The sequence below is a fragment of the Haplochromis burtoni genome, unplaced genomic scaffold, assembly GCF_018398535.1.
Source record: "Haplochromis burtoni strain Fernald_Lab_line unplaced genomic scaffold, NCSU_Asbu1 Contig_410, whole genome shotgun sequence".
Taxonomy (NCBI): Eukaryota; Metazoa; Chordata; class Actinopteri; order Cichliformes; family Cichlidae; genus Haplochromis; species Haplochromis burtoni.
In genome coordinates, this window is record NW_024582771.1 from 157070 (window position 1) to 184971 (window position 27902).

The window sequence follows — 27902 nt, forward strand, 5'->3', positions numbered from 1 at the left end:
AAGCGAAGAACAAGAGAACTTGTTCCAATTTGGGTGTAGATTTAAACTGTGGCATTGAGCCGGGGGACGACGTGATGGGATTCAGCTGCAGCGAATGTGTTTAGGGAGCTGAGACGATGGCAGCGCTGGGGGCCAGAAGGCTGTTACATGTTTGGTATCGGGTTATGTTACTGTTTACTTTGCAACATGTTCTCATTTATGGCTGCTAAAGACTTGCTTTAGTTAATGTTTACGTTATGCTGACCGATTCGAGGCTAAATAGGATTTGTATTTCTGCAGGATGCACTGTGGTCTAGCACTGCTTGCTTCTGCAAAAGCAAAGATCGGTGTCCATAACCATTAATGTTTGAAACAGAGCACCAAAGTCAGCCGAGTCCGTGTAAAGAAACTAATACTAGAGGGCACAGAAGGAAGGTTTTCATATTTTTTCAAGAAGCTGTGCTGAAAGTCGCACAGGAAACAATTCATCTTAAAACATTTTCTCAAAGTTTGAACCTTCAGGATAAAAAAACTTTTCCACCCTCTATAGCAGAGCAGTTTTCTTTTCAGGCATCTTTCTTCACACTTGCTAATGTGCTTAGCACCCTGTCTGGCTGCCATTAGGGGAATTATGCTCACACAGCGGGTGTTAAACATTGTTTGGTGCTACACTTAATCAGCTTGGAAAAGCCACCATATGTGCCGAAAACAAGATGCAGTTCAAAGAAAAAGAAAAACCCTCTTTTATGCACATATTACAAACATTTTTTGTTCTCTTTCATCGTGTGTTATGACAGTATTTTGAAGACTGGTTGCTAGGACGATTTATTTGTGGTCATGTGAGGCGTCCGATGTTCATTTTGGATTTTCGTCTTCACGCAAAAATATTTCAACCCTTTTTCCTTCAGCTCAGATCCAAAGATTTGACCTTTGGGACGACATGCCGCGATGCAGGATTTCCAAGACTTACCATATGTGAGGACGTAGAGCGGCTTGCCGTTAGTATCCATGGTAGTGAGACACGGGGCCTTCGGAGAGATGGTGCCCCACCTCTGAAGGGCTGCCTCCAGAGAAGGGGGCCAGTTGGTCACCACACCCAGCTGCTCACCCCGCATGGGTACCATCTGTGCCCCTTCAGCCTTGGGCTGGTTAGGGTCTGGCTGCTGGACTGCAAGTGGGCACGAGAAAACAGAAGAAGAAAATAATTTTTAGTCATTTTTACTTATAATATGTATAAGACTGATTTAACAAGCACCAAAAATACTCACTAAAATATCTTTTAAATGTTTGTTTAAATTACAGTGACCAGTTATTTTAGGAAATAAGGTGGAGAAAATATGGTCACAAATGCATTCTGCAGCATGGTAACAAGGCCAGACATACACCCAGTGCCACAGGAGGAAAAAATGGAAGACCTGCTACAGATGGTCAACATCGTGAGGTCAGTCTGGATTTACAGGAAGAGACTGAATCTAGGAACTTTCCTAAGAGGAACGTTCCTGCCCACTACTGTAAAACGTTTTAAAGGCAAACGGTGGTCACGTCAACCACGTCCAAAATATTCACCCGACCATCAAACCACCACAAATGAACTATTTTCTCACATTTAAGTCAAGTTTCCTAAAATAATCAGTCCAGCTGTTCAGGTCACAGTGAAATTAATACATTTATGTTTCTTGGTTCTTTACGATCTGCAACTTTTATTGCAGATTACAGGACATCAAATATCTTTAACTTTGCTTTTATGCTTTTTTAAAAGATTGAAAAGACATAATGTCAACCAGCGACCTTTTATGAACAATATGACAAAGCTGATATTAAATTAACCTGTATAAATCAATAGAATATCATAATACAGAATTGTTTATTCTTATGAGTTCACTGTATTATACAGCCATGTAGAAATGTGCGTGTTAGGAATAATGAAACATTTACTGCGTGTCACCACTGCTGTAAGACAGAAAGTTCACAGGAAAGAGCTTTTAATCAAGCAAAACACCCTGCTAATGAATTTCAACGACATACTGAACCAAACCGAGTCTTTCCAACATTTGCTATTCATGCTTAAATTATGAATTAACTTCTGGCTCTGCAGCGTTTGATGCTGAAAACAGAAGGAAATATTCATCAGTTAGACTCTGCTTTGTCAGAGGAGACTTTAGGGAATGAGGTTTAGTCATTTGTCTGCATAGATTATTTTTCAAAAGTTTTAGCAAAATATATGTTTTTACCACCACTCAACTTTCGGTCAACACTGAAAGAAAGACTGGCAGAATCATTGTAATGTTACGTATTTGTTTTAAGCCTGGAGATTTGCATTTTGGCTCCAGCTGTGTTGGGGGGAGGAGCCAAAATATCAGGATAGGCTGAAGTACCAAGTTATCAGCTAATGCTAACAAGCTAGGTTAGCATAAACTGTATGAGTGCATCACACAGGCACATGCTAATTAACATGCTAATTAGCTCTAAGTAATATACAAATAATAACTACAGTTTCACTCACTCAACTGTTAGACGTCAGGGAATCACCTAAAAAGCCACCAATATAAGAATATAAGCTAAGCAGCCTAATTTAGCCCCTAACCACGCTACCTAGAGACTGGTTGGTGACACCCCGGCAACCACTGGTCATTAAGGAAAAATGTGTAATTTCTTGGCTGCTGGAAGAAACTATGAGAAGTCTGATGCAAAGTTAACGTTTCCCCTTTGGAAAGTTGTTGCAATGGTAGGGGACAGCTTTTACTTTGAAGGTTCTCCATTTCCAGCTTGTGCTGCATAGGATTCACTACTGCTCAGCGAGTGTTTGCAGACAAGTCAGCACCTTCCATGCAAAATACACCAAATCACTGCAATCTGGTAGCAATCAAAGCATTCACAGGGAGGTTTTTGGTGCAGCATCCTCTTTGAGAACAACAGCTAGCTGACCACTCTCGATGTTCATGTCCCATCGTCTAATGTGGATGAGGGGGTGGTCTAGGCACCAGGGGGCAACCAAGTCTTTCCTTAATTGGCTTCACACATTTTTGCAAGAACATGAATCAAAATATGCAAAAACACATATTTTCAAGTATTTTTAAGAGTGAAAAGAGAAGATGTTACCCTCCAAAAGCTCTTCAAAGTCATCGACGAAAAACTCTCTTAATGGCGGCCGTTTGGGTCTCTTCAGAGTGTTGACGAGTTGCTGTATTTTGGCTGAAACTCTGCTGCTGACTGGAACACCTGTGGAGCGTGAACAAACACACAAAAAGACCACACGTTTTAATCCAAGTCGTAGCTTAGACTTTCTAATTGCGCTTTCACAGGTGCACACGTGAAGTAGTCGCTGCTTTCGGATTCCACTGAGCAGCCCACCGTTTCATCCGTGATAGAAAAAAATCCCCAAGTTTTAACACTACACTGAAGAGCCCTCGAGTGAGCAATCATGACAGCTGCCGTACAAAATGACACTCAAAATGCAAAAATAGCGTATGAGATGAGGTGTGGGCTCAAATTGCTCTTTCATTAAGGCCATTTTCAAACCCACAGAGTTTGTAGCCTTAAGACAAAGAAGGAAAATGAAAGTCTAAATGTGGATGTAAACAGATGTACTGGCAGACTTGGTTTGGGCTGCAGGGTGAACCAAAGACAGACGTGATGTTGTTAAGATTATTTCGTCTGTGTGTGAAGGTAAAGGAGCGCTACTCAGGGAAACTCGAATACTTTTGTTTTCACCCTCCGCAGTCCTCGGGTGCTTATGCGGTTTTTGTTTGCCTTTTCTCTCGTCAGGCTTTTCTCAAGCAACTGAACACAAAGGAAGCGTCTTTTTTTCCATCCCTGGCTGTTTCACATTTATCCAGTCAAAAGATGCAACATTTAATTCATTGTATTTATCCTTGCAAAAGACCACTGCACTGTATGAACTGCCGATGTTAGAGGTTAGCTTGCAACACTCACACCAGCTGTGGATGTGTGGGTGGATGTTAATGTACATTCATGTAAAACTCAAACTGCGACTGACCTCAGCAGCTCACCAGGAAGTACATTTCTTTTATCCAAACATTTTCTTCTGCCCCTTAAAACGTATTAAGAACATGCATAAAATGCACGTTAATGTTTGGCGGTGCAAATTTTAATCCACCCACACATGCTGCACACGTGCTCCACATTTCAACATAAAGCGGGTGAAACAGGGCGGGAATGAAATGGTGAACGACAGATGCATGTCGCAACAGTGACCGACGAGGCGCTGCAGACGAAAATGAAGCGTGACAAGAGGAGGTGCAGTATTTGCTTTACCCAGAAAAAGGACTCTACTCTTATTCATCTGATAAATTATATTTTGTTTTCAAATTTGGGGTTTCTAGATACCTGATCGCAAGATCCACTCGATCCACTGCATACTGCAAATCTCATGTTTTATACTGTACTTCAGCCACCTGTCCAAGTGTATCCTGTTTTTTGCCCAATGACAGCTGGGCTGGGCTCCCTCTGCAAACCTGAACTGCATACGTGGTTAAAACAATGGACGTCTGGATAAATGTACACAAGTTACAAAAAGGAAAATACCCTTCAAGGATAAAAAAGCCTTAAAAATTAAATATAATACTTTTTTTAAAAACTACCACAGGAAATCCTCTAAAATCAAATGTTAAATCCTCAAAAATCCAAACACTAAGTATTAATGATGAAACATCTTTCGACTAAAGCTCATCTTTGGAAATAAAAGTCTGCGCAGCCCGACTGGAAGCAACACAATAAAAAGTGTTATTTCAGATGAAACCCTGTCTACTTTGTTGCATCTCTTCCAACCAAACATCCCGACAGGGCCCCGTGTGCAAACTCTGGCATCTGATCTATCAAACCACTTCATGCATTCAGCATCTCGGCCCGCGGCAGCATCCAGTGTATTGTCTGATGAATAACTCCGTCTGCTGGAGCCTCGCGTCCCTCCAGAGAAGGAATTATTGAACTACGAACCAGAAAACTGCCAACCTCTGTCATCTTTGAGGTCTCTGCAGAAATCTGTGGATTCATCTTTTGCAGTGCTGAAAGGCATTACGAACCAAATCCGATCCCCCGCCACGTCTGGACTACAAAGAGCTGGTTTATATAACCATGAATGAAGATAAACTCTTTGTTGGATTTTGCTGATACAGTTTGTGTTGTTTAGACTACAAGATTATACACCTGCCTGTGATAAGAAGAAGAGAAACACCTGCAGAAAATTATTACCAATGAACTTTTTTGGTTTTGCTTTTGCAAGAAAAATAAAAACGAAAACATTGAAACACAAAAGCAACAAAAAACACAATAAAAGCCTCACATGAATCCAAAGTAACAAAACATTCTAGCCTTCAGCTCTTCTTCTCTCATCATGATCAGGATGTTCTTCACATCCACTAAGACAGAAAATATGATGCATTCCCCCAAAGAAAATGCGACACAATCAGAGAATTTCACCTTGAAAAACACGAGCAACTGTTCATATTTGCCAGTCTTGACTCACCGTCTCCAGTTTCCATCAGCTCCGCGTTGCCGTACTTGGGTGTCTGTCTTTGGGCTGCGGTGCCAGCGCCTGGGGCTCTCTCCACCTGGATGGCGTCGGTCGCGGTGGTGTTGGCGGTATTGTTGGTGTAGCCGGTGACATCTGGAGGGGCAGAGTGGTTCTCTGGGATGTGAAAAAATAGGGAGGCGGGTTACTACCCTCACACATCCTGCTGTTACTACACTCTAAATGTGGATCAGAAACCCAGCACAACCCAGTAAATTATAAACATATCTGCTGGATGACAGACTAAAGAAGTTTCTACTTAAATGAAATTGACACAAGAAGTCAAAGATGAAGATGAACATCAGTGAAACTGCATTAAAGCAGCTGAGGTGTCGATCGAACGGTTAAACAAAAAGTAACTGATGAAATAAAACGTTGATTAACCGATAACGACTGGAGACAACTGAAACATCGGCTGAATATTAATAAGTGTTGTGCATGCAGAAAGGACATAAGGTGTCAGTTAAGTTGTAAAGACTGAAAGCAGCGGAGTCGTCAGTTTAAATGTCGGTTGAATCACCAGTTCTTGAGCCAGCAGAGGCGAAACATCAGTGCCTGAAAACAGCTGTGGCTTCAACAGGCTTTCAGACAGGAAGTGACACAGACAGTCAATGAAATTCAGATAATTAACAAAGTTAATACTTTGGATATTTTAGTCTATTTTACTAAAGACGGTTCCATAACCTATTGTCTCATGCAGCAAGGCAATAAAATGATTTCTAGTAAAATTCTTAAAGATATGTGGATAAAAACACTATTGGAAGCCACAAGAGAAAGAAAATTAGGAAGAAATTCACTGACTTCCAAAGAATCTTTAAAGAAGAATCACATCGGGGGCTTAAAGATGTGACACACTTCAAAAAATAGAGCAAAAATCCACCAGAACCACCAAATCCCTCCAGAATCTCCCAATCATTCCTCACTGATCGCTCCACAAACCGCTCATTTCACCACCACCTCCCTCTACTGCAACATCTGCCTCTCTCTCGAGCAAAAAAAAAGAAACAAAAAAGACTCCATTTCCATCAACACCCACATCATACCATTCATTTCTGGTTGTTTTTCACCCTATTTTGTGCTGCATTTAGATACTGCTTCAACCTGTCTGCTGTGCCTAATGTTTCAAAGCACATAGCATTCCTTAAATTCTTCAAATTTACCTCTTTTATGAGGCTGGGATGCAGTTCAGCAACATCAAACGCTGTTTACTGTTCTGCCCGAGGGCTTCTTTACTTTGAGTGGTCGAAGCATGAAATGATGATAGCAGGAGGATGCGCGGTGAATCTAAATTGGGATGTGTGTAGGTATATCCTTACGTATCCTTTACTGTATCTTTGCACTGAGTCAGAGTGCCCACTTCAAGTTAATCCAATAGAAAGCCATCCCCACAAAGCCAAAAGTAGGTTTGTGGTTCTACGCATTGCTGTTTTTGCTGCGTTATGTGCGTCATTTGCATTGGGTTACCACTGCATTAACATTTATAGCACGCTGAGATTGATCTTGTAGTCTTGGGTTTCAGAGTTGCAAGGTTCCCTAATGTTCACTGTGGGTCATTTTTGGCATTTAGTGCTTCGTGCATTTGGAAATCCCTCCAGTTTCTCCTTATCGGGCCTCCTGTAAGGTCAGAGGTCAAGTGCAGATGTAAAATAACAATCACAGGATGCAACGTGCATTGAAACATCTGTAGGGTGCGTCTTAGACATTAACCACTCTCTGAGAATACTGGGACACTATCCAACCATTGAGTCCATCTCGGTTATATTTTAGTGTTGAACAATACACAGTTAAACCCTTTAAGTTTGAAACACAGCTCAAGGGAACTAAAAGTCGTCATTTCAAATTGTACCTCAACTTCAGAATAGCAGGACTGAAGGAGCACCTCTTTGCTTAACTTCTAAAACACCCTCAAAGAGAGGTCACCACTTTGGATGATTTATATGTGAACGCTTGCCTCGCTGCTCCCATTCACAGCTTCCCGCATGATGCACCGCTGCTTCAGTCAAGGACCAGAAGACAAAGGAGATCAAACTACTTCACGGCGTGCTGTGAAAAGGCAGCAGAGCGAGTCATGACTGAGGGGTCCTGTTCACAAGTGCTGCTCATGTTAAGGTAATTCACTCCATCACGTGCCCACGATTAAACTCACTGAGATGTTTCGAAGGATGCTCATTACGTCACTTAGCATCTGTTTCGGATGATGAGACGAGGTTGGGTTTCTGGTTTCACATCATTGCGTTTTATTCTAATGAGAGCTGTCAGCATTGACTTTCATTATTCATTTGGCTTTGATTAAAGGTCTATTGGCTCCATCCACCACCAACTATATACAACTTTACATTTGCTGTTCTCTGTAAATGAACTTTCTGTATGTGGATTCACTCCTTGTGTTTTTATTATGTAATGGCATTGACTTGTGTTCTTCCTTCCCACTGTCGCCAAGTGTTTGCTCATGTCAGAGCGTTGCAGCATCTTCTGTTATGGTGTAAAACACTTTGAAGTGACCGCTGTCAGCTGGTTCTACATAAATAAACCCACAAGAATTGAAGAGAAGCACTTCACAGATTCAGTCATTCATTTAGTGCCCCATCTATAGCCTGTATTTGTTTACATTTCTTTAAACTGGTGAAATGTGAATAGGTTGATTTAGCCATTATCATTTTCACGTCTACATGTCGATACTGCAAAAATAAAAGGCAGTTCTGATGCATCTTTTCCCAGTTGTTTATTTGTGCTTATGTCTCCTTTATCCAGAATAATGAGGTGAATTACCAATGACCAAATTAAATATTTAATTCACAACACAATGTTAATCATTTTAAGCTCTAACGACTTATGCTAAACGTAAAACACCAAGAGCTTACTCATTTTGTTTTTTTATTTGGTTCTATCCATTTAATGTCACGACTCTTTCATGTGTTCGAACAAATAAAGCCGAGAGCCGCTGAGCTCAATATGAAGTGAAAGGCTTGGAAAGACTGAGAAATATAAGTGCACAGTGAGAGAAAGGCAGGGATGATTTCTAGCAAAGCACTGAGCCCAAGCCAGCTGGAGAGAAACTGAATTCTTTATCCAGACATGGACTGCATATCAACAATGCAGCTCCCAGCACAAGCATGCTAATTACTGTAGCACGCTGTCTCTGCAACATCTGGGCTGACGGTTTGAGCTACACATATATTCTCTGTAGGCACTTGTTGTGCAGCATCTGTGAGAATATGTGTGTGTGCATGCACGCACACATATTTGCTCCTCCAGTGACCTCATCAGGTCGTCTTTATGAAGACCTGAGACAGAGCTGAATATCATCACTGGCTAAGGATGAGGATGATGATGATGATGAATGCCTCATTCACTGCTGGAATATCCATCAGAGAGGCTGAGGCTGCTTCAGGGACAGGAGACTTTAATGTGCGGGCTCAAGGATCTGTGGCTGGTAGTTTGCAAGCCCCACAATTGAAAATGTCTCCATCAATTTCTGTGAATCTTGTTGAAGCATTACTGTGGATAAATGTGCTTCACAAGGAAAAGTTTGGGATTTTCTTTCTTTCTTTCTCTTGAAAAGGAAGTACCCGCGCTATAATTTGTGTCCGCTGCCTATTTACACTGGACAAAAACGTTTAATTATTCATGCATTCTTGTGAATCGGGCATTAAATCCATCTTTGAGTAAATAAATGCATGATTTTTACAAAAAGTTCCAGCATAGTATTTCTAATATATTTCTTACAAAAAGATAAAACCAAGCTGTTTATGCTGGATCAATAGAACTCAAACTGCACTGCAGAAACAGGCTGATTTGAGGCTTAACGCAGTGAATGACAAGAAAATACCAGCCTTTGTTTGTTTTTGAAACAACTTTGTGTTTGCAGGGGGTAATGGGATGCTTTGGTTCTTTGTAACACCAGTGACCACTGGTGTTTCAGGCACATCTTAAAACTGGTTTATATTTTATTTTGTTAGATGATTTGGGGACTATGTCTGATATTTCCCCACTGTCTTACAAGCGAGCAAACCCATTGAATGAGTGAGAAACATACTAACAAAAGTCTAAGTGTAGGTTTCATGCAAAATAAATCTCGGACTGGTTGTTTGGTACCGGGCCGCGAGAGTTGAGGCTCGGGTGTGAAATTTATGGTTTTCAGGGTTTTTATCGTTATTTTTTTTAGCGTTTTTAGCGTTAACTTGGTTTCCCTGGGTCTTTTCCCGTGTGTTATGAATAAATCTTTTTTTTTGGTACTGGTACTGGTTTTGTTTTGCTGTATTTAGCCGCAACACCTTAGAGGCCGATCCATGAAAATATTGTCAGAAATAAACCGGTCCATGGTGCAGAAAAAAGGTTGGGGACCGCTGTTCTAAAGTATTCCAGTATATTTACCTTAGATCAGCTGATCTACATATGCAGAAGAACACAAAATTTTATTTACCATCCGATCCTGACTCATTGGCATATTAAAGAAGTTTCTGTTATTGCGTCGTGTGTGTAAATGCCTGCTCTTCCATGTGAAGCTGCAGCTCTCCTGCACATATGTAACAGTCAACAGGCTGCTGCAAACCTCAGTAAACACATTTGTATGATTCGTTTAAATACCCTCCTCCCAAAATTTACAAACACAAATACATGTGCATGTCCACACTGATACTTTTTTCCTCCCAAGCACCAGAAGAAAGTTGCTGAATTGCCCCATGATGCTTTTAATTTTATATTTTCTTCGATGGGAATTTTACTATTAAAGCGATTTAATTGCCGATGATATCCAGCTATACCTTTTCATTTAAACCAAGTGAATCATGAGTTCAACATGAGTAGCATCCATGTTAAACACATCTCTAGATCTTTTTTTCCACTTAAGAAGTATTAATACTTTTAGATGCACCGTTTAAGAGAAGCTGGAGGTGCTCGTTTATCTCTAACAGCTACTGTAATGCACTTTTTTACTCAGTCAGTAGAGCAGCCCTCAGCCATGCTGCTGCTGGATTACTCTCAAGTAATAGGTTAACCAGACGATCTCATATTACATTACAGCAGTTGTTCCATAATTTATAATCTGTAGAGTAGCTTCGATTTGTGTTTTCATCACGGCTGAATTTGCTTTTATTGTTTGTGCTAATAAAGAGGCAGAAACTCGGGCCAGGCCACAGTCAGGGAGCACTCCTTAGATAAAAGAAAAATAGAAAACTAATGAAAAGTCTAATTAAGAAATTAAACCAACGTGTGCCATCACGACAGCTTCGATGGACCTTTGCACTGATTCTCCAGGTTTCTGGAGCTGCAGAGGAAGGAACGCTATTCGTCTCCACGATGGTGGTGGAGAGACGTCAGTCAAAAATCACTCGCAGGTGTTTAATAATGATTCATGTCACTATTGTAGCTCATTAACTTTGTCTGCTCTCTCCCACAGTTTGTGTTTTGTCCTGTTTGTTCTCTCTTTGTTTTGGTCTTTTCTTTTCTCTGACTCCTGGCTGCCTCTAAATGGCGTCCCCTCCTCCAGTCTGGTTATAGGGGCGTTCTTCCTCCCCGCTGTTGCCAAGTTCCTCTACAGGATCTTTAGGGTTTTCTCCCCCATATTGAATGCAAAGCAACAGATTTTTTTTTATTAAATTGGCACTACATAAATGAGTAACCGAATAAAACTAAATGTAGGATCAAGATGTGAATCACTTCCTCATCTCATTCATCGTGGCCATCGTGTTGTTCCCAAACTGTTTTCCTCTCTCCTCTGAGACCACCGACTTTCCCCTCGCAAATATACAGCACTGACAGGGGGGCTAAGCTCCTGTTAAATCCCAGTCGGCCTCATCTAGACGCCTTAATCACATTGAATATGGGAACTATTCCAGAGCAGTGTTAGTGGATTCAAAGTCTATTTTTAGTTTTTGACAATGACAAATGGTTAATTAGAGGTCTGTTCTTAAAGTCTTTCTTCAAGTGACTGCTCCTTGTTTGCTCCACCATGGATAAGTGTATTTTCTCTGGCAGTCCAACAGGAATGGTGCAAGGAGTCACTTCAGTAAATGAGCGCATCATCCTGTGCTGCTGCCGTTTTACATGCCAGGCACTGAGTGGTGCAAAGCAGGAAGCGTCTTCAGTTCACAACTCTTGGCTGTTACATGTCGTGCTGGTTTCTTTGATATAGTATCTATGATTTAAGGTAGCAGATTGCAAAAAACACAACACGAAAAAAAATTACAGACAAAAACTAAAACAAGGAAGCGGACGGGCAGCCTGCATTCCTCTACCATCTGCTTTCTGGCCTAGATGAAAAGCTGCTTTGAAAGCAGATTGCCTCTGGCTGAGAAAACAACTAAAATCATGCTGCATAATTAGGCAAATCAATAAAAAACGACAAACAGAAGAACCTTGAAAAGAGGAAAGAGTCACACAAGCTGCTATCCAGCTTCTTTAAAAGCATTGTTGATTTTCCTCATCAACAATTCACACTTTCAAAAGCTGTAAGCACAGCCTCTTTTTTCAAATCCACACAAACAAACTGCTTTCATGCATCTACCACAACAGCTCAATGCTACTCCTATCAAGGTTAGCATTGATGGTTTCTCCTCTGCACTTATACAACATGGCTAGGCACAAATTTAATTAGCGGGGAAACAACTGAGGAGGGGCACAGCTCGAACAGCAGGCATATGATGGAGGGCACTGTGGAGAGAAGGTTAGCTGAAAATTATGAGGGGGGAAATACGACATCCCTGTTCGTGCCAAGGGATGGCGGGAGACTGACCCTCATTCTGGGCTCTCCACCAGCCATGCTCCGATTGAAACTTACCGGAGCGTCGTGGACCAGAGTTTCCATTCTCTATCATACCAGCTGGCACTGCCCTCCTCCTTCTCAAGGAGAGGTGGCTTAAAAGGCCTGCATGTGAGGAACAAGAAGGGAGGGGAGTCTTTAAAAGTGGCATCAATCGCAAACCTCTGGTCTTTGTTTTTGACACAACACAGCACATCAACGCAAAATCTGAGTCCACAGATTAAACTGCAACTGGATAATGTGAAGATTCCCCACGGTGAGGGAAGAGTGTTGTGGGAGCAGGAGAGTGTTTTCCACGGGACTTTACAAAAAGAAGCCAAAATAGGAAAACTCTGGTGAGGAAAGAAACTCCTGACGTAAGCTGTGTGCGTACATGGCTTTTAAATTTAAAGAAATTATATCTTCTGTTGGTTCTCAACAGTGTGCAAGGCATTAAAGCACTCATCTGCACACAGCTGGATGTTCTGTGAGAAATGCTCCATCAGGCTGTAGTTTTCATTTCAGCTATTTTGGTGCTTTGTGTCACTGTGAATTATGACAATCCGGACCAAACCGGCTCCACTGAAGCTGCAACATTTTTACAAACCAATTCTGGTTCATCTGTTTCATTCAACGATCCGCTTTCGTCCTTCTCATTCTGCGTCGCCGCCATGCTTTACCCATATTCTATCGCGATATTTCATTTTCTTATCATTGCCTAACACTGTACCGGTATTACCTACTTTAAAGTATCACTTTTTTCATAAATACACGAACAAGATTCCTGTTAAATTACAATAAAGTAAAGAATGTGCACATATAATCTACAAAAACAATTTCTTACTATAAAAATATTACAGCACTATACTCTATAGAATATAAACTTCATTACACAATATTGTCAGATGGTTGCTTCCGATTTTACTCTTAATTTATTGTACCTACTCTAATTTTAATAAACAGTAATTGTACCTACTCTAATTTTAATAAACAGTAACTATATAATAGAGGTGGGAATCACCATACATCCCACGATACGATATTATCACAATACTTAACGCACGATACGATATTATTGCAATTTTTTAAAATATTTTGCGATATTCAGATTCTGTACATAGAGTAAACTTTGATATTAGATAAAATGAATATTGATAAAGTCTCACACTCAGTCTTTCTCTCATTTCAGTCAGTTTTATTGTTGACAAACTGAACGATTTGTATTACAGTCTAGTCCAACTTAACTGAATGCAACCATCTGGTACAATTATAGCTATTCTGAACTATGCGATTTATGAAAACTATGCAGCCCCTTCAGCAACTGAAGAATTTGAAAGTAAATTTAAAAAAAATATAATTTTACATTAAATAAAAAAGTTTTAAACTTAATTAAAATAAAACATGTCTTAAATGAAAATAAGTAAACTGTCATGTTTATTGCTGCCAAAAAACAAGTTAAACACATTTGGACAGTGAAGGAATGTCAGGATTCTTGCTCAGAAAAAGGATCAACATGCTCTGAGCACAAAAACCTTTTTTGTAACAAAATATCGATTTCTGCTGTCCCTGTATCGATACATTATTAGCAAACAAAATATCACGATACTACACAGTATCGATTTTTTCCCCCACCCCTACTATATAAGCATATAGGCTACCCTCTTCTCCTGCTGCTTGGACAGCAAAATGCTGGTGTATTCAACATTACACACAGGAACAGCAACCACATACACAAGCACAGACACACAGGTTCTGTACAGGAGCTGAACTCAGCCCAGAGTCAACAATAACAACCAGATCGTCTGCGATGATCCTGTGAAAAAGATCTGCAGGCTGGAGGAAAATGTGGAGAGATGAAAGGAGCGATGACCAATTGGGGAGATATGAGAGAACAAAAAGTTATCGTCACAGGCAAACCGAGCAGTTCTGATAAGAGCTGAATAAAAAACAAGGGGGGGAATGATTCTGTTCATAAACTCTCCTAAGATTTTACACACACACACACACACACACACACACACACACACACACACACACACACACACACACGGATCTAGGCTGTGTTGGCCTTGAGCGAGGAAACGAGAAGCAGAGCTTCAACCCACACGTGTGCACACCGCTCAGGATTTCCTCTGTGATAAACATGAACTCTGTAACTTCACAAAAGAACAGGCTCAATGAAACTTTACACCAACCAGCTGGAAAAATTACAACAACATGATGTGATGTAATGGAAATCCGCAACTCTCAGGGTTAGCTATGCAACCAAAGACGCTGCCCAGGACTCAACTGCCTGTCAGCAACAGGCCTCTGTATACCAGCCACAGCACAGACTGGGAGGAAGTCGAAGTCATCGATTAGAAGTAAAAAACAAACGGAGGAATGTTCTCATCACCTGAAACGAGACATCGCTGACCTGTAAGTGCGTTTCCATCTATTGGTTTTATGCACATTTTGAGGTTTGACTCTTATTTTAATCTTTTAAATGATCTCAGAAGAATTAGCACCACCAGCTGTTTATAACAAAGCATCGTTGTGGGCGGAAATCTGGCTAAAATGTGGGCAACACTTGGATGCAGTTTGTGCCTTTTGCTAATTGCATTATGCGCAACGATGCCAAGGCTTCATTCCAGCCATGAATATTTATGTAACCGGGGTTTATAAATACAAGAAAACCTGTAGTCATTCATCATCCCTTAGCTGTGAGTTCCACGTTTTCTGTATTCAGTCCACAGAAAGAGTGTGAGTGAAGCAAGAAATGAAGCAGCAGAGATACCTGACAGGTAGTAAATTATCAGTTCTTGCAGACAAAAGTCTTTGCTGTGGGTATAAAGCCCTCAGGGATGGTGACAAAGACCGAAACACAATGACTCAACTGGGTCACGTACCCATCTTTATTCCTCACACAGGCCATTATTGCTTTGATGGCTACAAATGCACAAATGCATACACTGAGGCAAGAGGTCACACACGTAATTGCAAAAGCAAGGCACACAACTGCAGCACGGGCAGGAAAATACAAGCCCGGACCCCCGAGACAAACTCTGATACCCAAAGAGGGGAGAGAGGGGGCTGTAGTCTATTCCAGCTACTACAGGACGAGAGGTGGGTACGCCCAACATAACCCCACCAACTGCACCAGTCCAGAGCCCACGCAGACACAAGGAAAACATGCAAACTCCACACAGAAAGGGCCCGGCCAGCTGCTGGAATCAAACTCAGGACCTTCTTGCTATGTGGCAACAGTGCTAACCACCGTACCAACAAAAATACAAAATACAGCCCACACGCAAACAAATTCAACTAGGGCCAAAGTGAAGGAATGAAGAATGCAGAAACAAACTCACGGGGAAATGGCTGAAAGTGCGACTGAGGTTCAAAGAAGACCTGGCAAAGCAAGAAAGAAAAGCATGGGAGCAGATATATACTGGGGGAGTGGCCGGCTAATTAGAAACAGACACGGCAGAAAATAAAAACACGGGAAGGAGAAGAGCTAAACAGGCCTGCTCGGTTATGATGAAAATCATCGAACAGTAGTAGAGGATTTATTAAACTTTTTATTTTTTTTAAGGGCGTCTTCCCATCAGAGCAGCGAAGGAGCTGGATGTAGGCTGGGTGGAGCTGGCGGGGGGGGACTCTGTGTCTGCCGGTGCATTATCTTCAGAGCTGGATACCAGCCGTGCCAGCGTGAAAACAAACCTGTCTCCGCCAGAGCATTCAGTCCTCGGCTGTCAGGGAAATGCACAAATGGGTTTCTGTGGCAGCAGCGAGCCAGTTTTTCACTTTCATGTTTGCGCCGTGTTTTCGACATGAATTGAAGCTGCTGGAAACCAACTTCCACCCTGCTGTAGCGCTGGCAGAATGTCCTGCCCTCCCAGTTTTGCAGGGAAACGGTGTGCTGGGAAAATCGCATTCAGTCCTTTGGCAGGTATGCTTAAAAACTTTGTGTGAAAATTCTCCAGACAGGAAGAGGAAAGAACAGAAATGCCCACTAAATAACATCGTCCCAGCGTCCTGACAGGTCACAATGAATTTCTGATTGATGAATGGTCATATTTGCTTCTCCTGCTGAGGTTTAAAACACATTTCCATTCTCAGAATAGTTTGTACAGGCTAGCAAGCCTCTGCAGGGCCTTGATCCTTTTGAGACATATTACTAAATGTTCTCAGAAATACTTTAAATAAGCTGTGGTGGTTATTTTTCCATCATTTAATTTAAAATGATAAACTTCATTTTCTTTTTCCTTTACATGTAATATACTGAAGCATCTCTGTTGTTTTCATTCAGATGATTTTGGCTCATATTTCATTAAAATAAGAAATCCAGTGCCTCTAATTATTAGAATATTTCTTAAGATCATTCAAAGGAAGGTTTGACAATATAGACGTGTCCAGTTTCATTTCATTTATACACTCAGTACTCGGTTGAGGCTCCATTAACAGAATTACTGTATCGGTGTAGTGGTGTGTGGAGTTGATCAGGTCAGGGTGCATCTGCTGAGGTGTTACTGACGTCCAGGTTGCTTTGATAGATCCTCCCTGGGATTCAGGCCAGGCGAGTTAGCCCAGCAATAACACGGTCGGCAAACCATCCATATGCAAAAAGTTCATCATCAGCTGGAAGCAGAAAGAGCTCTAAAATCTTCTGGTTGACTTTAGACTTGATAAAACGCCGTGGAGCACCAACAGCACCAACTCTTCACAGACTGTGGAAACTTCACTCTTCAGACTTTAACATCGTAATTTCAAAATAAAATACAAAACTGACTTTAATCTGAAAAGAGGACTTTGAACCACTGAGAAACAGTTCAGTCCTTTTTCTCCTCAGTCCAGATAAGATACTGTGACGGTGTCTCTGCGTCAGCAGTGGTTTGATATCAGGACTGAAGCTGTTGTAGGTCCTTTCCTGAAGACGTTTGTGTGTAGTGGCTCTGAGATACTGACACCAGCCTCCGCTCACTCAGCTGAAACTCTCCAAAGTTCTTGAATCGACTTGTCATCACAATCCTCTCAATGCTGCGGTCATCCCGGTTGCTTCTGCACCTTTTCCTACCACAGTTTTCCCTCCCAGTCAACTTTCCGTCGATATGCTTCGATGCGGCTGTGAGCGGCCGGCCTTTTCACCAACCTCCTGTGGCTTTCCCTCCTTGTGGAGGATATCTGTCAAGTCAGCAGTTTTCCTAATGTCGTAGTAGCTGGTATGGTCTGGATTGAGAGATACTTGTAATTACAATTCAAACAGTATGAATACCAGTAACTACGTTACTTCCTTCAGTTTATCGTGTTGGTATGGCAGAAAAAAATCAGATAAGTAGAAATAAGAACAAAAGCATGACACATCCTGGTCTCATGGTTTGATTCCAGCTGTTATCTGGCCGTTGGCACATAAAGCGTGAGGATCATCAGTATAACGGTGTCTTTAAATGTGTCAAAATGAAATAAACGGAGACACTGCAAAAACTATTACTGATGAGACAGATTTTGTTAAATCATTACAGAATGTGCTGAGTTTGTGCAGGCGTCAAGGTCACGAGACTCAAAAATATTTTTCAATGAAAGTATGAAAACTGAAAAAGGAGCAGTAGGGGGGGAAAGCGCAGCAGAAACAAAACAAAAAGAGAAAAGTGGCTGTCAGGAGAATGACAGCAGAACTGCCACAAACACACACAGTAAGTTACAAACTCCACTTACAAACTCAAACAACACAAGAAAAAAGGACCTTGAGCTGAACACTGCCATCCAACATCTTACTGTGAAGCTCAAAGATGAAACGCTACGTCCAGATTCTCTCGGTAGATGCACATTTTTTATTAACTGCTGACTCAGTTTTAGTCAGAAAAAACTACAGGACAGTTTCTGTTTTAAATTCAGCTGCTGTTTTTTTTTGTCTGGGATTCAAGGACCTTCAGGGGTCTGAGGGGGATTTGAGGTCTCCCACAAAGTATTGAATCCTTTATGTTTATTATTCTGTTTATTATTTTATTATTCTGTTCTTGAGGAGGTGAAAAAGGGGAAAATATATAAGAAACAGTGCTCTGATGGGAGCTTTAGTTTTTATACGCAGCTGTCTCAGAGTCCATATTGTGCTTTGCATAATAAAATAAACTTTTATTAACTTCTTGGGTTGAAAGATGTCATTTGTACTTGATTAAGTTTCATATAATGTTTAAAACAATGTTTAATTAAGCAATGATCTGGATTAAATGTGTGTGAATATTAACCCTGTCCTGTTTGTCTATTTGGTCCCATATGAAAGACGAATAACTAGAAACTTTGTAACAGTAAGCACACACCACGACTATATGTATTTATTTTAAAAAAGTGAATTTAAGAAGAAACGAGGTGCACATGAAAAAACAGCGGCCATATTAGATGATTGTTAAAGTGCACATTATTTAGGTAAGGGTGTCTGAACCTGTGAGGTAGAGTCAGAGTTTACCAAAGGACTTGGCAAACAAAATTGGACACTTCAGGAAAAATCTAAATCTTAGAGCGGTTGGGTTGTTTTGGTTTGTCCAGAAGAGTCTGATTTCGTTAGGAGTGTCGAGACCTGCTAACAGAAGCTTTGTATTTTTGTATACATTGTCTGGATTAGCTGAAGCTGCCTTGACGAGGGTCTTCCACCTTTGCTAAAGGAGTTTGTAGTTTACTAAAGGTGTCGTGAATAACTGTAAGGCGCCATTAGATAAAGCTGCAAAGGGCCACACAGTGGACAGCTGAATGTAAACCTCTTTGACAGACGTGACAGAAAGCCTGTTTTTTCAGCCTGAGGCTTGAATTCATGTTTAAAAATGTTCCCTTTCAGTTGAAACTGACTTAAACAGCTTTACAGACTCACTGCAGTCGTTGGCCTTCACATTAATGACACAGCGCTAACTGCTAATGATCGTTTTATTTTCCCTGTAGGACGCCGTGTGCCACGCCGAGACCAAAAGTTAGACTATTATGTCAGCACTGCGCCAAGTCACCTACCTTTACTGTGGTGGTGGTGGTGATGGTGGTGGCGGTGGTGGTGCGAGGAGGAAATGTGAACATGCTGGGCCAGCACGTCAGCCAGCCTGCCGGCCGCTGCCCCGCTCCCGCCGCTGCGTGTGGAGGACGAGGACGAGGAGGCTGTTGACGAGGTGGTGGTGGTGGTGGAGGAGGTGCCGTGGATTGCCCTGCTGATCCAGTGCTCCATGCTTATGCTCCCTTCCTGGCTGGACGAGGTTCCTCCGCCGCCTCCTCCGTCTTCTTCTTCACCTTCTCCTCCCTCTTCTTCATCACCGTCGCCCTGACCTTCGCCCTCTGAGCCTGAGGAGGTGTCTGAGGAAGACAGAAGATGAGGATGGACATTAGGGTTAAAGTTTTATCCAAACCGTGGAAAAATAAAATGGATCTTTCCAAACAGAGGTGACGATGTGTAAGCCCTACTCCCCCCCTCTGGGTAAAGTCGCTGCAGGGGAGGAACACAAACTTGTTTGTGCGTGTGAAAGCTAAAACGTGTGTGCGTACACGGGTGTGTGCTTCTGCAAGTTTTGCATGGCATTTCCATAATGCCCACGGCGTTATGAGGCTAGTAGTGGTGATATGAATAACAACAGAAGCTGACCTAGTTCACACACACACACACACACACACACACACACACACACACACACACACACACACACACACACTCACTCAAAGGTACTCGATTAGTGTGCACGTGTGTGTTTTCTCTCAGGGCAGATGCAGAGAGAAGGTAACTGTGCGACTGACGAGGAAAGTCCAACAATAAAAAAAACAAAAAAATTGAAAATTCAAATATTTCAACCCAAGAGTGTTACTATGAGACGTTTGATCTTTTTAACTATAAATGGTTCCTTACCCGATAAAGGGTTAAACTGGTTTGCTGCGCTCCAGTGTGACTGACTTTAGTACACACACATATACAGCTGGGACTCTGTACCTGTGCAACAGGTGAAACCATCTGAAAAACCTGCACTAAGTTTAAGTCAAAGCCTTTACTTTGTCATTTAGCTGCGTTCATCTTCACATTTATGAAGTTGATGCTTTGGTTTGTTTTTCTTGTTTTAATAACCACATGGAATCAGCTGCTGAAGTTGGTCAAAGTGAAACCAAAACACCTGGTAAATTAGAGCAACAAACAACAACGAGGACTAATGGTTGTTTCCAGTATTCATTCTGCTTTTAGCTCTGGGCGACCGGTGAAGAGCTTCCCGTCTGCTGTTGGGTGAGAAGCGGGTGGTGAACCAAAACAATGAGATGAATGAAAGATGCTAAATATCAGCTACGAGGGACCTGCACATTTGCTTAGTATTTTATAAAGTTAGTCACTAAGAGTGACATCTTTCACGTTACATGCTATGATGCATGTGTAAGAATTTGGTAGCGTGGCGACGTTAGCAAAACTATAATGAATCAGACTGTCTAAAGCTCGTGAGGAGCAACCTTCATGTAATCTTAGGTGAAAAGTAAACACAAGATTTCAGCTGTTTCCTTAAACTAAAGTTAAATCTTATCTGGATAAGATTTACATTACCATTCGAACTCGTGCAGATTATATAGTAATTTTCCCTGACACTGATCTTAGTACAATAAATGTTTCAGTGTAAGACATCAGAGTTTCGTCACTGCTCCTGTGTTAGTAAATCAAATCTTAAAAGATCAATAAGAAGCTTAACATGAAAGCTTGTCTACACAAATCCTTTGTATGATATACAGAGGGGAGATCCTCAATTTGGTCTCAGGCACTGTGAGCACAGAAGCCTCCAACACCCACCATGCAAACCTTTTGTTAGTGAAGACAGGATAAAACTGATTTAAAGGTGAAGAGGGCTTAATCATCTCGTGTCAAACAGTCCACTGCAGGAGGAGCTGCAAAGCTAGAGTCAAATAATATAAATATGTAGAGTTTGATGACCAAACTGTGTATTTCTTAAAAAGAAGAAGAATTGAATCTGAAAGCAGAAAAAAAAAGAAAATCAGTGTACTAGAGCTGTTATGGTGGTTTTTTTTTTTTTTGCTTTTACAATTTAACGTGTACAATCGAGACTTTGAAAGTCAGCATATTTGTCATTGATACAGCTGACAGCACTAGAAAACACCATGTGACTGGATGTAGTCTTCCCATGATGCTTTGTGCTAACACACTTGATTAATGAATGTGGATCTCGTTATCCTGCTCATAGCGAGATGGGGAGACTTCCAGTGACAAAATATATTGAAAGCGCAACGCTGCCAGCTGACTTACGAAGCAAATACTCAGAAAAATGCAGAAAGAGAAACGAGAAAGTGACACAAAGCGGTTCCACAGAAATATATTTCACGATGCGTTGGAAAATTAAGAAAATGCAGCTGTGAAAATCAGTCAAAACCCGATGAGAGCACATCAGAGGCCTCTCTCACTTGTCATCTCCGCACGATACGACACGCTGCTCAGCAACACACGACTCGGCTGTCCTCGCATGAACCTCGTTGGCTGACAGAAATGTATGTGTGGCTGCGTGCGCACAAGTGCCTGTATGTGTGCGACTGCCTTTAATGCTCCCACAAGGTCTTTCTAAATCTGCACGATGAATTATGTGCAGTTTGTGTGTCATGTGTGCAGCTTGTTTATCTTCATTTGTGCACAACAGTAAAAATACCCGGAAATCACGTAGACGTGTGTTTGTGTGTAGTATTATGAACATTCTTGCAGAAAAAGCGTATGCACATTTGAAGCATGTGGCATGTGAGTCTTGCAAAAAGTCTGCTCAACAAAGGTTTCATTGCCATTTTGAATTTTGAATTATAAAAATTGAGCTGGGTTAAGATTCTGTTTCAGTGAAACTGTGGTCAGCAGTTATCATCATCAGTCTGGCATGCATCAATGCTAGCTAACTAGCATTAAGTCAATACTGGACTCTTTCCATAAGATTCAATACAAACAGGTATTTTGCATCCAAAGCCATCATCCCCTAAAGCACAGAGGTCCATTGTTTGTCCAGGAACTGCTAAAAACACAGTGAGTTGCACTGACTGATGTGTTCTTTTCAGAAGTCATAATTTACTTCGACTCGGTCCTACATATATCGTCCTGCTGCCCCAAATAATCACTCAAGCAGTAAATGTGTGTTAATCCATCACTACAAATAGTCCTCAGCTGTTTGGGGAAATCACCGAGCATTTTTCTCTTTTTTCTTTTTTGCCAGGAAAAAAAACAAAACAATTTGTTGAAAGATTTGTGTATTCAGCAGGAAGCAGTGGGATTGCCAAAGATAATCATAGGAGTGCCTGAGCTAGAGAGAGCCAGAAAGCACTGAGCAAATATAGAATAATGCCAGATGTCCCAATTAATTTTATGACTTTTTTTTTAAACCAAATCTTCATCTGTTGTTTAAGATACAGAAAACCCACAGACAAGGTAAACAGCAATGACATCACCTTTCTTGCAGATTTTTAAGTTTACAGTTTATAAAATCGCACCACTAGATGTCAGAAGATTGCAGATCGCAGAGTTTCTTCTATATTTCCTAGCTATGGTGACTGCTGTGAGACAAAAAAAGTCTTACAGCTGTTTATCTCTAGTGAATGTAGACCGCCAGTCTGCTGTTTACCTCAGATGGTGTTCACGTCTATTTACTCTGGAGGAGGACGAAAAACTGATACGAGTGGATGAATCAGTGAAGCTCACCTCTGCAAGTGACAGCAATACTGAGTTGAGCTGTTGAGGATATCCTGTGCTTTTCTCGCAAAGCGCTACTGTTTTTGTTGCTAATAGCTGCCGTTAGCCTCTGTTAGCTGCCGTTAGCCTCTGTTAGCTTCCGTTAGCCTCTGTTAGCTGCCGTTAGCCTCTGTTAGCTGCCGTTAGCCTCTGTTAGCTGCCGTTAGCCTCTGTTAGCTGCTGTTAGCCTCAGTTAGCTGCTGTTAGCCTCAGTTAGCTGCTGTTAGCTTCCGTTAGCAAAACTTTCTTTAAAATCTCCCAATCATTGCTGGACTTGGACAGACAATAAATTCTCATACAATGTGAGAATGTAATGTATGTATTCATTTTTTTTATCAGGGTGAAAGATTGATTTTTAGGATAAAAACATGTTACCCTATAACTGGCTGTTGGTACTGTCAGCTGTCTAAAGACGGGAGGGTCTAATGTGCTGACAATAAGTAATTGTGACACTATTGGGAATAAATATTCATGTTTATGCACGTTTTTATTTGTTAGAGCCCTGACTTGAGTTCAGGAGATGAAGTGGATGATTAGGTGGAACTGTGACGTGCATCTCAGCCAGTATTTTCAAGATGGTGGGGGAATGTGGCGGCTTCCACAAACAGACACCCGCTCCTTTTTATATTTAATGGATTAATTCTAAGTTTATGAGAAAATGCATCACTTTGTTGGGTAATATAATTCCACAGTAATCAATGTATATTTGTGAGTCTGTTTTTCGATTAAATAACCTCAAAAAATGAATGAATGTACATTTAAAGGTTATTTTCTACATGTTTTCCTATTAAATATTGTGGGAAGTAAAGACTTAAATCTATTTACGCTTCTAAAAATTGGCACCAGAATTAAGATTTAATAATAGTCAGATACCACGTTACATTCACCCACCTCATACTAGTTAAATATTGACATTCAGCTGCCTTCAGTGGTTGGCAGGAGTCTATGGGTGTTTTGTACGTGCTGACATCTTTCTATCATTGCCACCAACTTGTGCTTAAGCGAGCCCGGCCTTTACAGCCATGCACCTCAAAGGGCCCGGACGCTTCATCACCCTGTCACCAGTTAACCTGTTTTAAGTCCAATGACAACCTTTGGTAAGTAATAACCCCTAAATACAACAAACATCCAACAAGTGCTGTCATTTAGAAGATGCCCTAACCCCGTCATTCAGCAATTACATTTTCACCCTGATCAAAGTCAATCAGACACTTGCCTATTCCCAAGCTTCCAATGAAACTAGATGCACTGATTGTTATTTTACCACCTAGAGCCCAACACATAACAGGTGGCTCTGTAACAACATAATCAGAGTTATTGATTTAACTATCAGGGGTTTCAGTGTTGTGATTGGCTGCTGTGTATTCAAAGAGGAATTAACTGAATAAAACTGATTTATGTAACAAGTTTTTACCATCATTGTGTTGCTGTACATCACAGGACATAGTATAGAATAGAATAGAATAGACGTGTATTGTTATTGTATATGTACAACCAAATTATGGGTGCTCCACACCAACTGTGCAGGAATAAAATATAAATAGTAAGACAGCAGCAAAACATAATAAACAGGAGAAATATATGCAATCAGAGGGATATATACAAACTAGAGGTGGGGTGTGAGGGCATGGATCCATCTGCTTCTAATTTTGGTTAAGATGGGCTGTTAAGGAGAGCTGAAGAGTGAGAGGGAAGAAATAAAAAGAATATGTTGGATGAAGAGCAAGGACAAGGGAAGCCTGAGAGGGGGGAGCTGGAGATGCGAAAATAGTAAAATTGGTGTGTCCATTCAAACAAACAAACAAACAAACAAACAAACAAACTGAAAATAATGAAGTGATAATGAAGTGGATCGCCATGAGGAAGCAGCCTTTGGACATTCTGCTTCAACTGATCAAAACGAGGCTCCTTATTTACGTCTTTCACTGCTGTAGTTCTTCTCAGAGCTGTTAGTGTAAATCATGTCTAGTTGCTCAGTGAAGCTCAACCCTGCAGCCAAAGATATAATGGCCTCATTAACACTCTCATTAAACAACACCAGTGGAATAAAGACATGGACGACTGCCACCTTCGCCAAAGGACACATCCTAGTTTGCATGCTACGGGGACACCAGCGCCTCTGTGAAGCATCCTTTAAAAACAAGCTCCATCTATCATGTATTCACATAGAGCATTCCCAATGTTTACTGGAGAAATGCTTTGTGAGGGAGAAAGAAAATCTGTGGCCATCGTATTCCGGGAATGAGTCCGGGCATTTCATACGCCATCAACACTCCACTAACTGAAAAGTCCAATCACAGATATTTGAAGAGGCAACAAAGGGGATTTATAGAGTTGTTGCTCCCTGCATCGATGCTAACGCTCAGAAGATAAAACCCTGTGGGCCAAACAGAGTCCTGCACAAAGAAAACAGGAAAACGGATCTATACTGCAAGGTTTCTGTAATCTTCAAAACAGACATGGAGCAACAAGTAATTCATATGGCAATACATCACATTGGATCCTCTAGCAATGCATTATCGTTAAATGACAGAAAATGCAATACTGCCGTCCTTAATGTATGGCAGTGATTTAAAATGAAGCTTCTGCCCTTTGTTAGTCTGTGACTGTTTGACATTATTGAAATATGAGCTTATTGCCCAAACTTTAATGGAGGAGTGAAGGGAGTGACATTAACTTTAGCCGAGGCAACTAAACGTAGGGGATATTTTGGCTTTACTCGATAATTAGTGTGTTTCTGGTGATATTATAAATATGGGATTCGGAAAGAAAACCAATCAGTGTATGCAATAAATAGCTCTGTCAAACAGGTAATACTGGGCACTGTTTACCTTGTTTTCAGCTGTTAGTGTGTTTTACAGCTAACACAAGGCTTTTTTGAATATATATTATAAGATATTTCTCATTTATCGGAAACATGAAAACTGTTTGTATTTGTGTAGTTATGCTGAGGTTATATTGACCAGAAGCATTCAAGATTTTAGAGTAACCGTGGTATCTAAGGCAATAAACGATCCACACAAATGATTCTGTATTTCAGACCCTTCCACCGTCTCCACTGTCTGATGCTGCTGAGTGTAACACAGCAGGTCTGGTTGTGACATGAAAAATCCTTCCTCCACGTCCCGCTCTAGCAGAGCTGTACTTCATAAATCTGCTCATTAAGAATTTAAAGATTAACCCATAAAGAACGATTGAACTGTAAAAACTTAAATTACGATACAATGAGAGATTATTGTGCCGGAAAAGTGATATTTTGCGTCAATCGTCCAGAATGAATGATCGCCGTCCTCTGCATTGCTAAAGACGTCTTCCAGCTGACCAATCTGATGCGAGAACTTAGAGAAATCTACTTTCTAATGAGCAAAATAAAGTGGTTCACGTTTCCTGCACTGCTGTTAGCTTACAGAGCACCGATCCGTCTCCAGGTTTTATACAAGATGCTGACACGTCAGTCAATGACGGCTCGTCCTATTCATTCATTACCAATGTCACTACCACACGGAGATCGATACTGCAGCTACTCCTCTGCTCTTGGTGGATTTCTTCTGTTTAATATTAATGCAAACTGATCTTTTCTTTATTTTTGGTAAATGATTGAAATTTAAAAATCATCGTGCATCAACATAAACGGAAATCACATTTGCAAATGAGCATGGCGGTTTGCCAGCTGCTGTCAGAGTCGGTCAATGACGGAGTAACTCGACTGACAGCTTGAATCCCAAAGTTGGCAGATGTGACAGATGGCGGGCTATAACGTGACATTTCACGGGCTTTTCATTTCAGGCCTAAAGGAGACACCTTCTGAGAAAACCAGCGTAACTTACAGACGATAGAAACGGCACAAAACAGCCTCTTCTGCAGAGAGACAGAGCCAGAATAAACATGAAGCCACTGAATATATGAGATAGCATCTATAGATATTTACATTCTGTCTCTTTGTGAAAAACATTGCTGACTTTGATTTTGATCAATTTTTTGCTGATATTCTGTAGTGATGGAGGATAAATCTTACCGACTATATTTCCTGCGGTGCCACCAACATGTCAGAAACTAACCTTGCCCCGTGTTTAAACACAACACATCAAAACTTCCTGATCTTTTAGATGAAGTTTCTTCTTCTTTCAGCTGCTCCCTTCAGGAGTAACCACATCGACTCATCTGCCATATCCCTAACACCCTCCTCTGCATGTCCTTCTCTACATCCATGTACCTCCTCTGAAGCCTTCCTCTTTTCCTCCTGCCTGGCAGCTCCATCTTCCATCCTTTATCTAGTATATTAACTTTTCCATTATTACTTACAACCAAACAAAGTGTACCGTTTCTGCCTCAGTATTGGTAGAGTAAAAATAAACGTATTTTTTTATTTATATCAATAGTACACAAAGATTTCTTTCTGTTTTCTCCTGAGAGTTTGAGCCTCACAAGGACACAGCTCCTGCTGTTTTAAGCTTCCTTTGGTTCTTTTCATTAGTTGGTATTATTGAAAAACCAGCTGAACTGCTGGTATTGTCAGAATTCATTCACAATATGCACACAGTCAGGATCAGGCAATGAAAACTAATTATTAAAATGATCATTTTCGTTCATTGGCTTCAACTGTGAAAGTTTAGTGTGTCCTTTACCTGGTGGTGTGTAGGCGTCCATGGAGCTCTGGACCACAAGCGACCGCCTCTTCGAAGGCATCGGCACCGCCATCTTTCTTTCTTTGTGCTTTGCCAGGGCTGCCTGCACCGCCTCCGTGTGCACATCTGGAAACATATGCAGGACATATAAAAAGTCTCTGTTAGATCCTTCTCATTCATAGTGATATAATGAATAATCACATAATCAGAGATGGTTTTTAAAACTACACTTCAGTGAGCTAACTCAGTGTTAGCTGTTAAATTCCTTTTTGTCGGCACAAATGAAAATTACTCTGCAGATACTCAAAGGGTGCTTAAGATTTGGTTATCCAAAATAAAAGG

At 41.1% G+C, this 27902-nt stretch overlaps 1 protein-coding gene across 6 annotated transcripts in view; it reads right to left on the reverse strand.

The window, feature by feature from the left end:
* Positions 1-27902, reverse strand: part of LOC102293551 (disco-interacting protein 2 homolog C) — a 198972-nt gene that overhangs the window by 55200 nt on the left and 115870 nt on the right. For 5 of the 6 annotated variants that reach the window (XM_014340882.2, XM_042213034.1, XM_042213033.1 and 2 more), the window contains exons 4-9: positions 27561-27686; positions 19221-19553; positions 12288-12374; positions 5465-5626; positions 3079-3198; positions 950-1147 (exon numbers count right to left, since the gene is read on the reverse strand). In XM_014340882.2, the coding sequence (XP_014196368.1) occupies positions 950-1147; positions 3079-3198; positions 5465-5626; positions 12288-12374; positions 19221-19553; positions 27561-27686 (1026 nt within the window). The remainder of the gene's footprint in view (positions 1-949; positions 1148-3078; positions 3199-5464; positions 5627-12287; positions 12375-19220; positions 19554-27560; positions 27687-27902) is intronic. The other variant, XM_042213036.1, reaches the window with a different exon arrangement.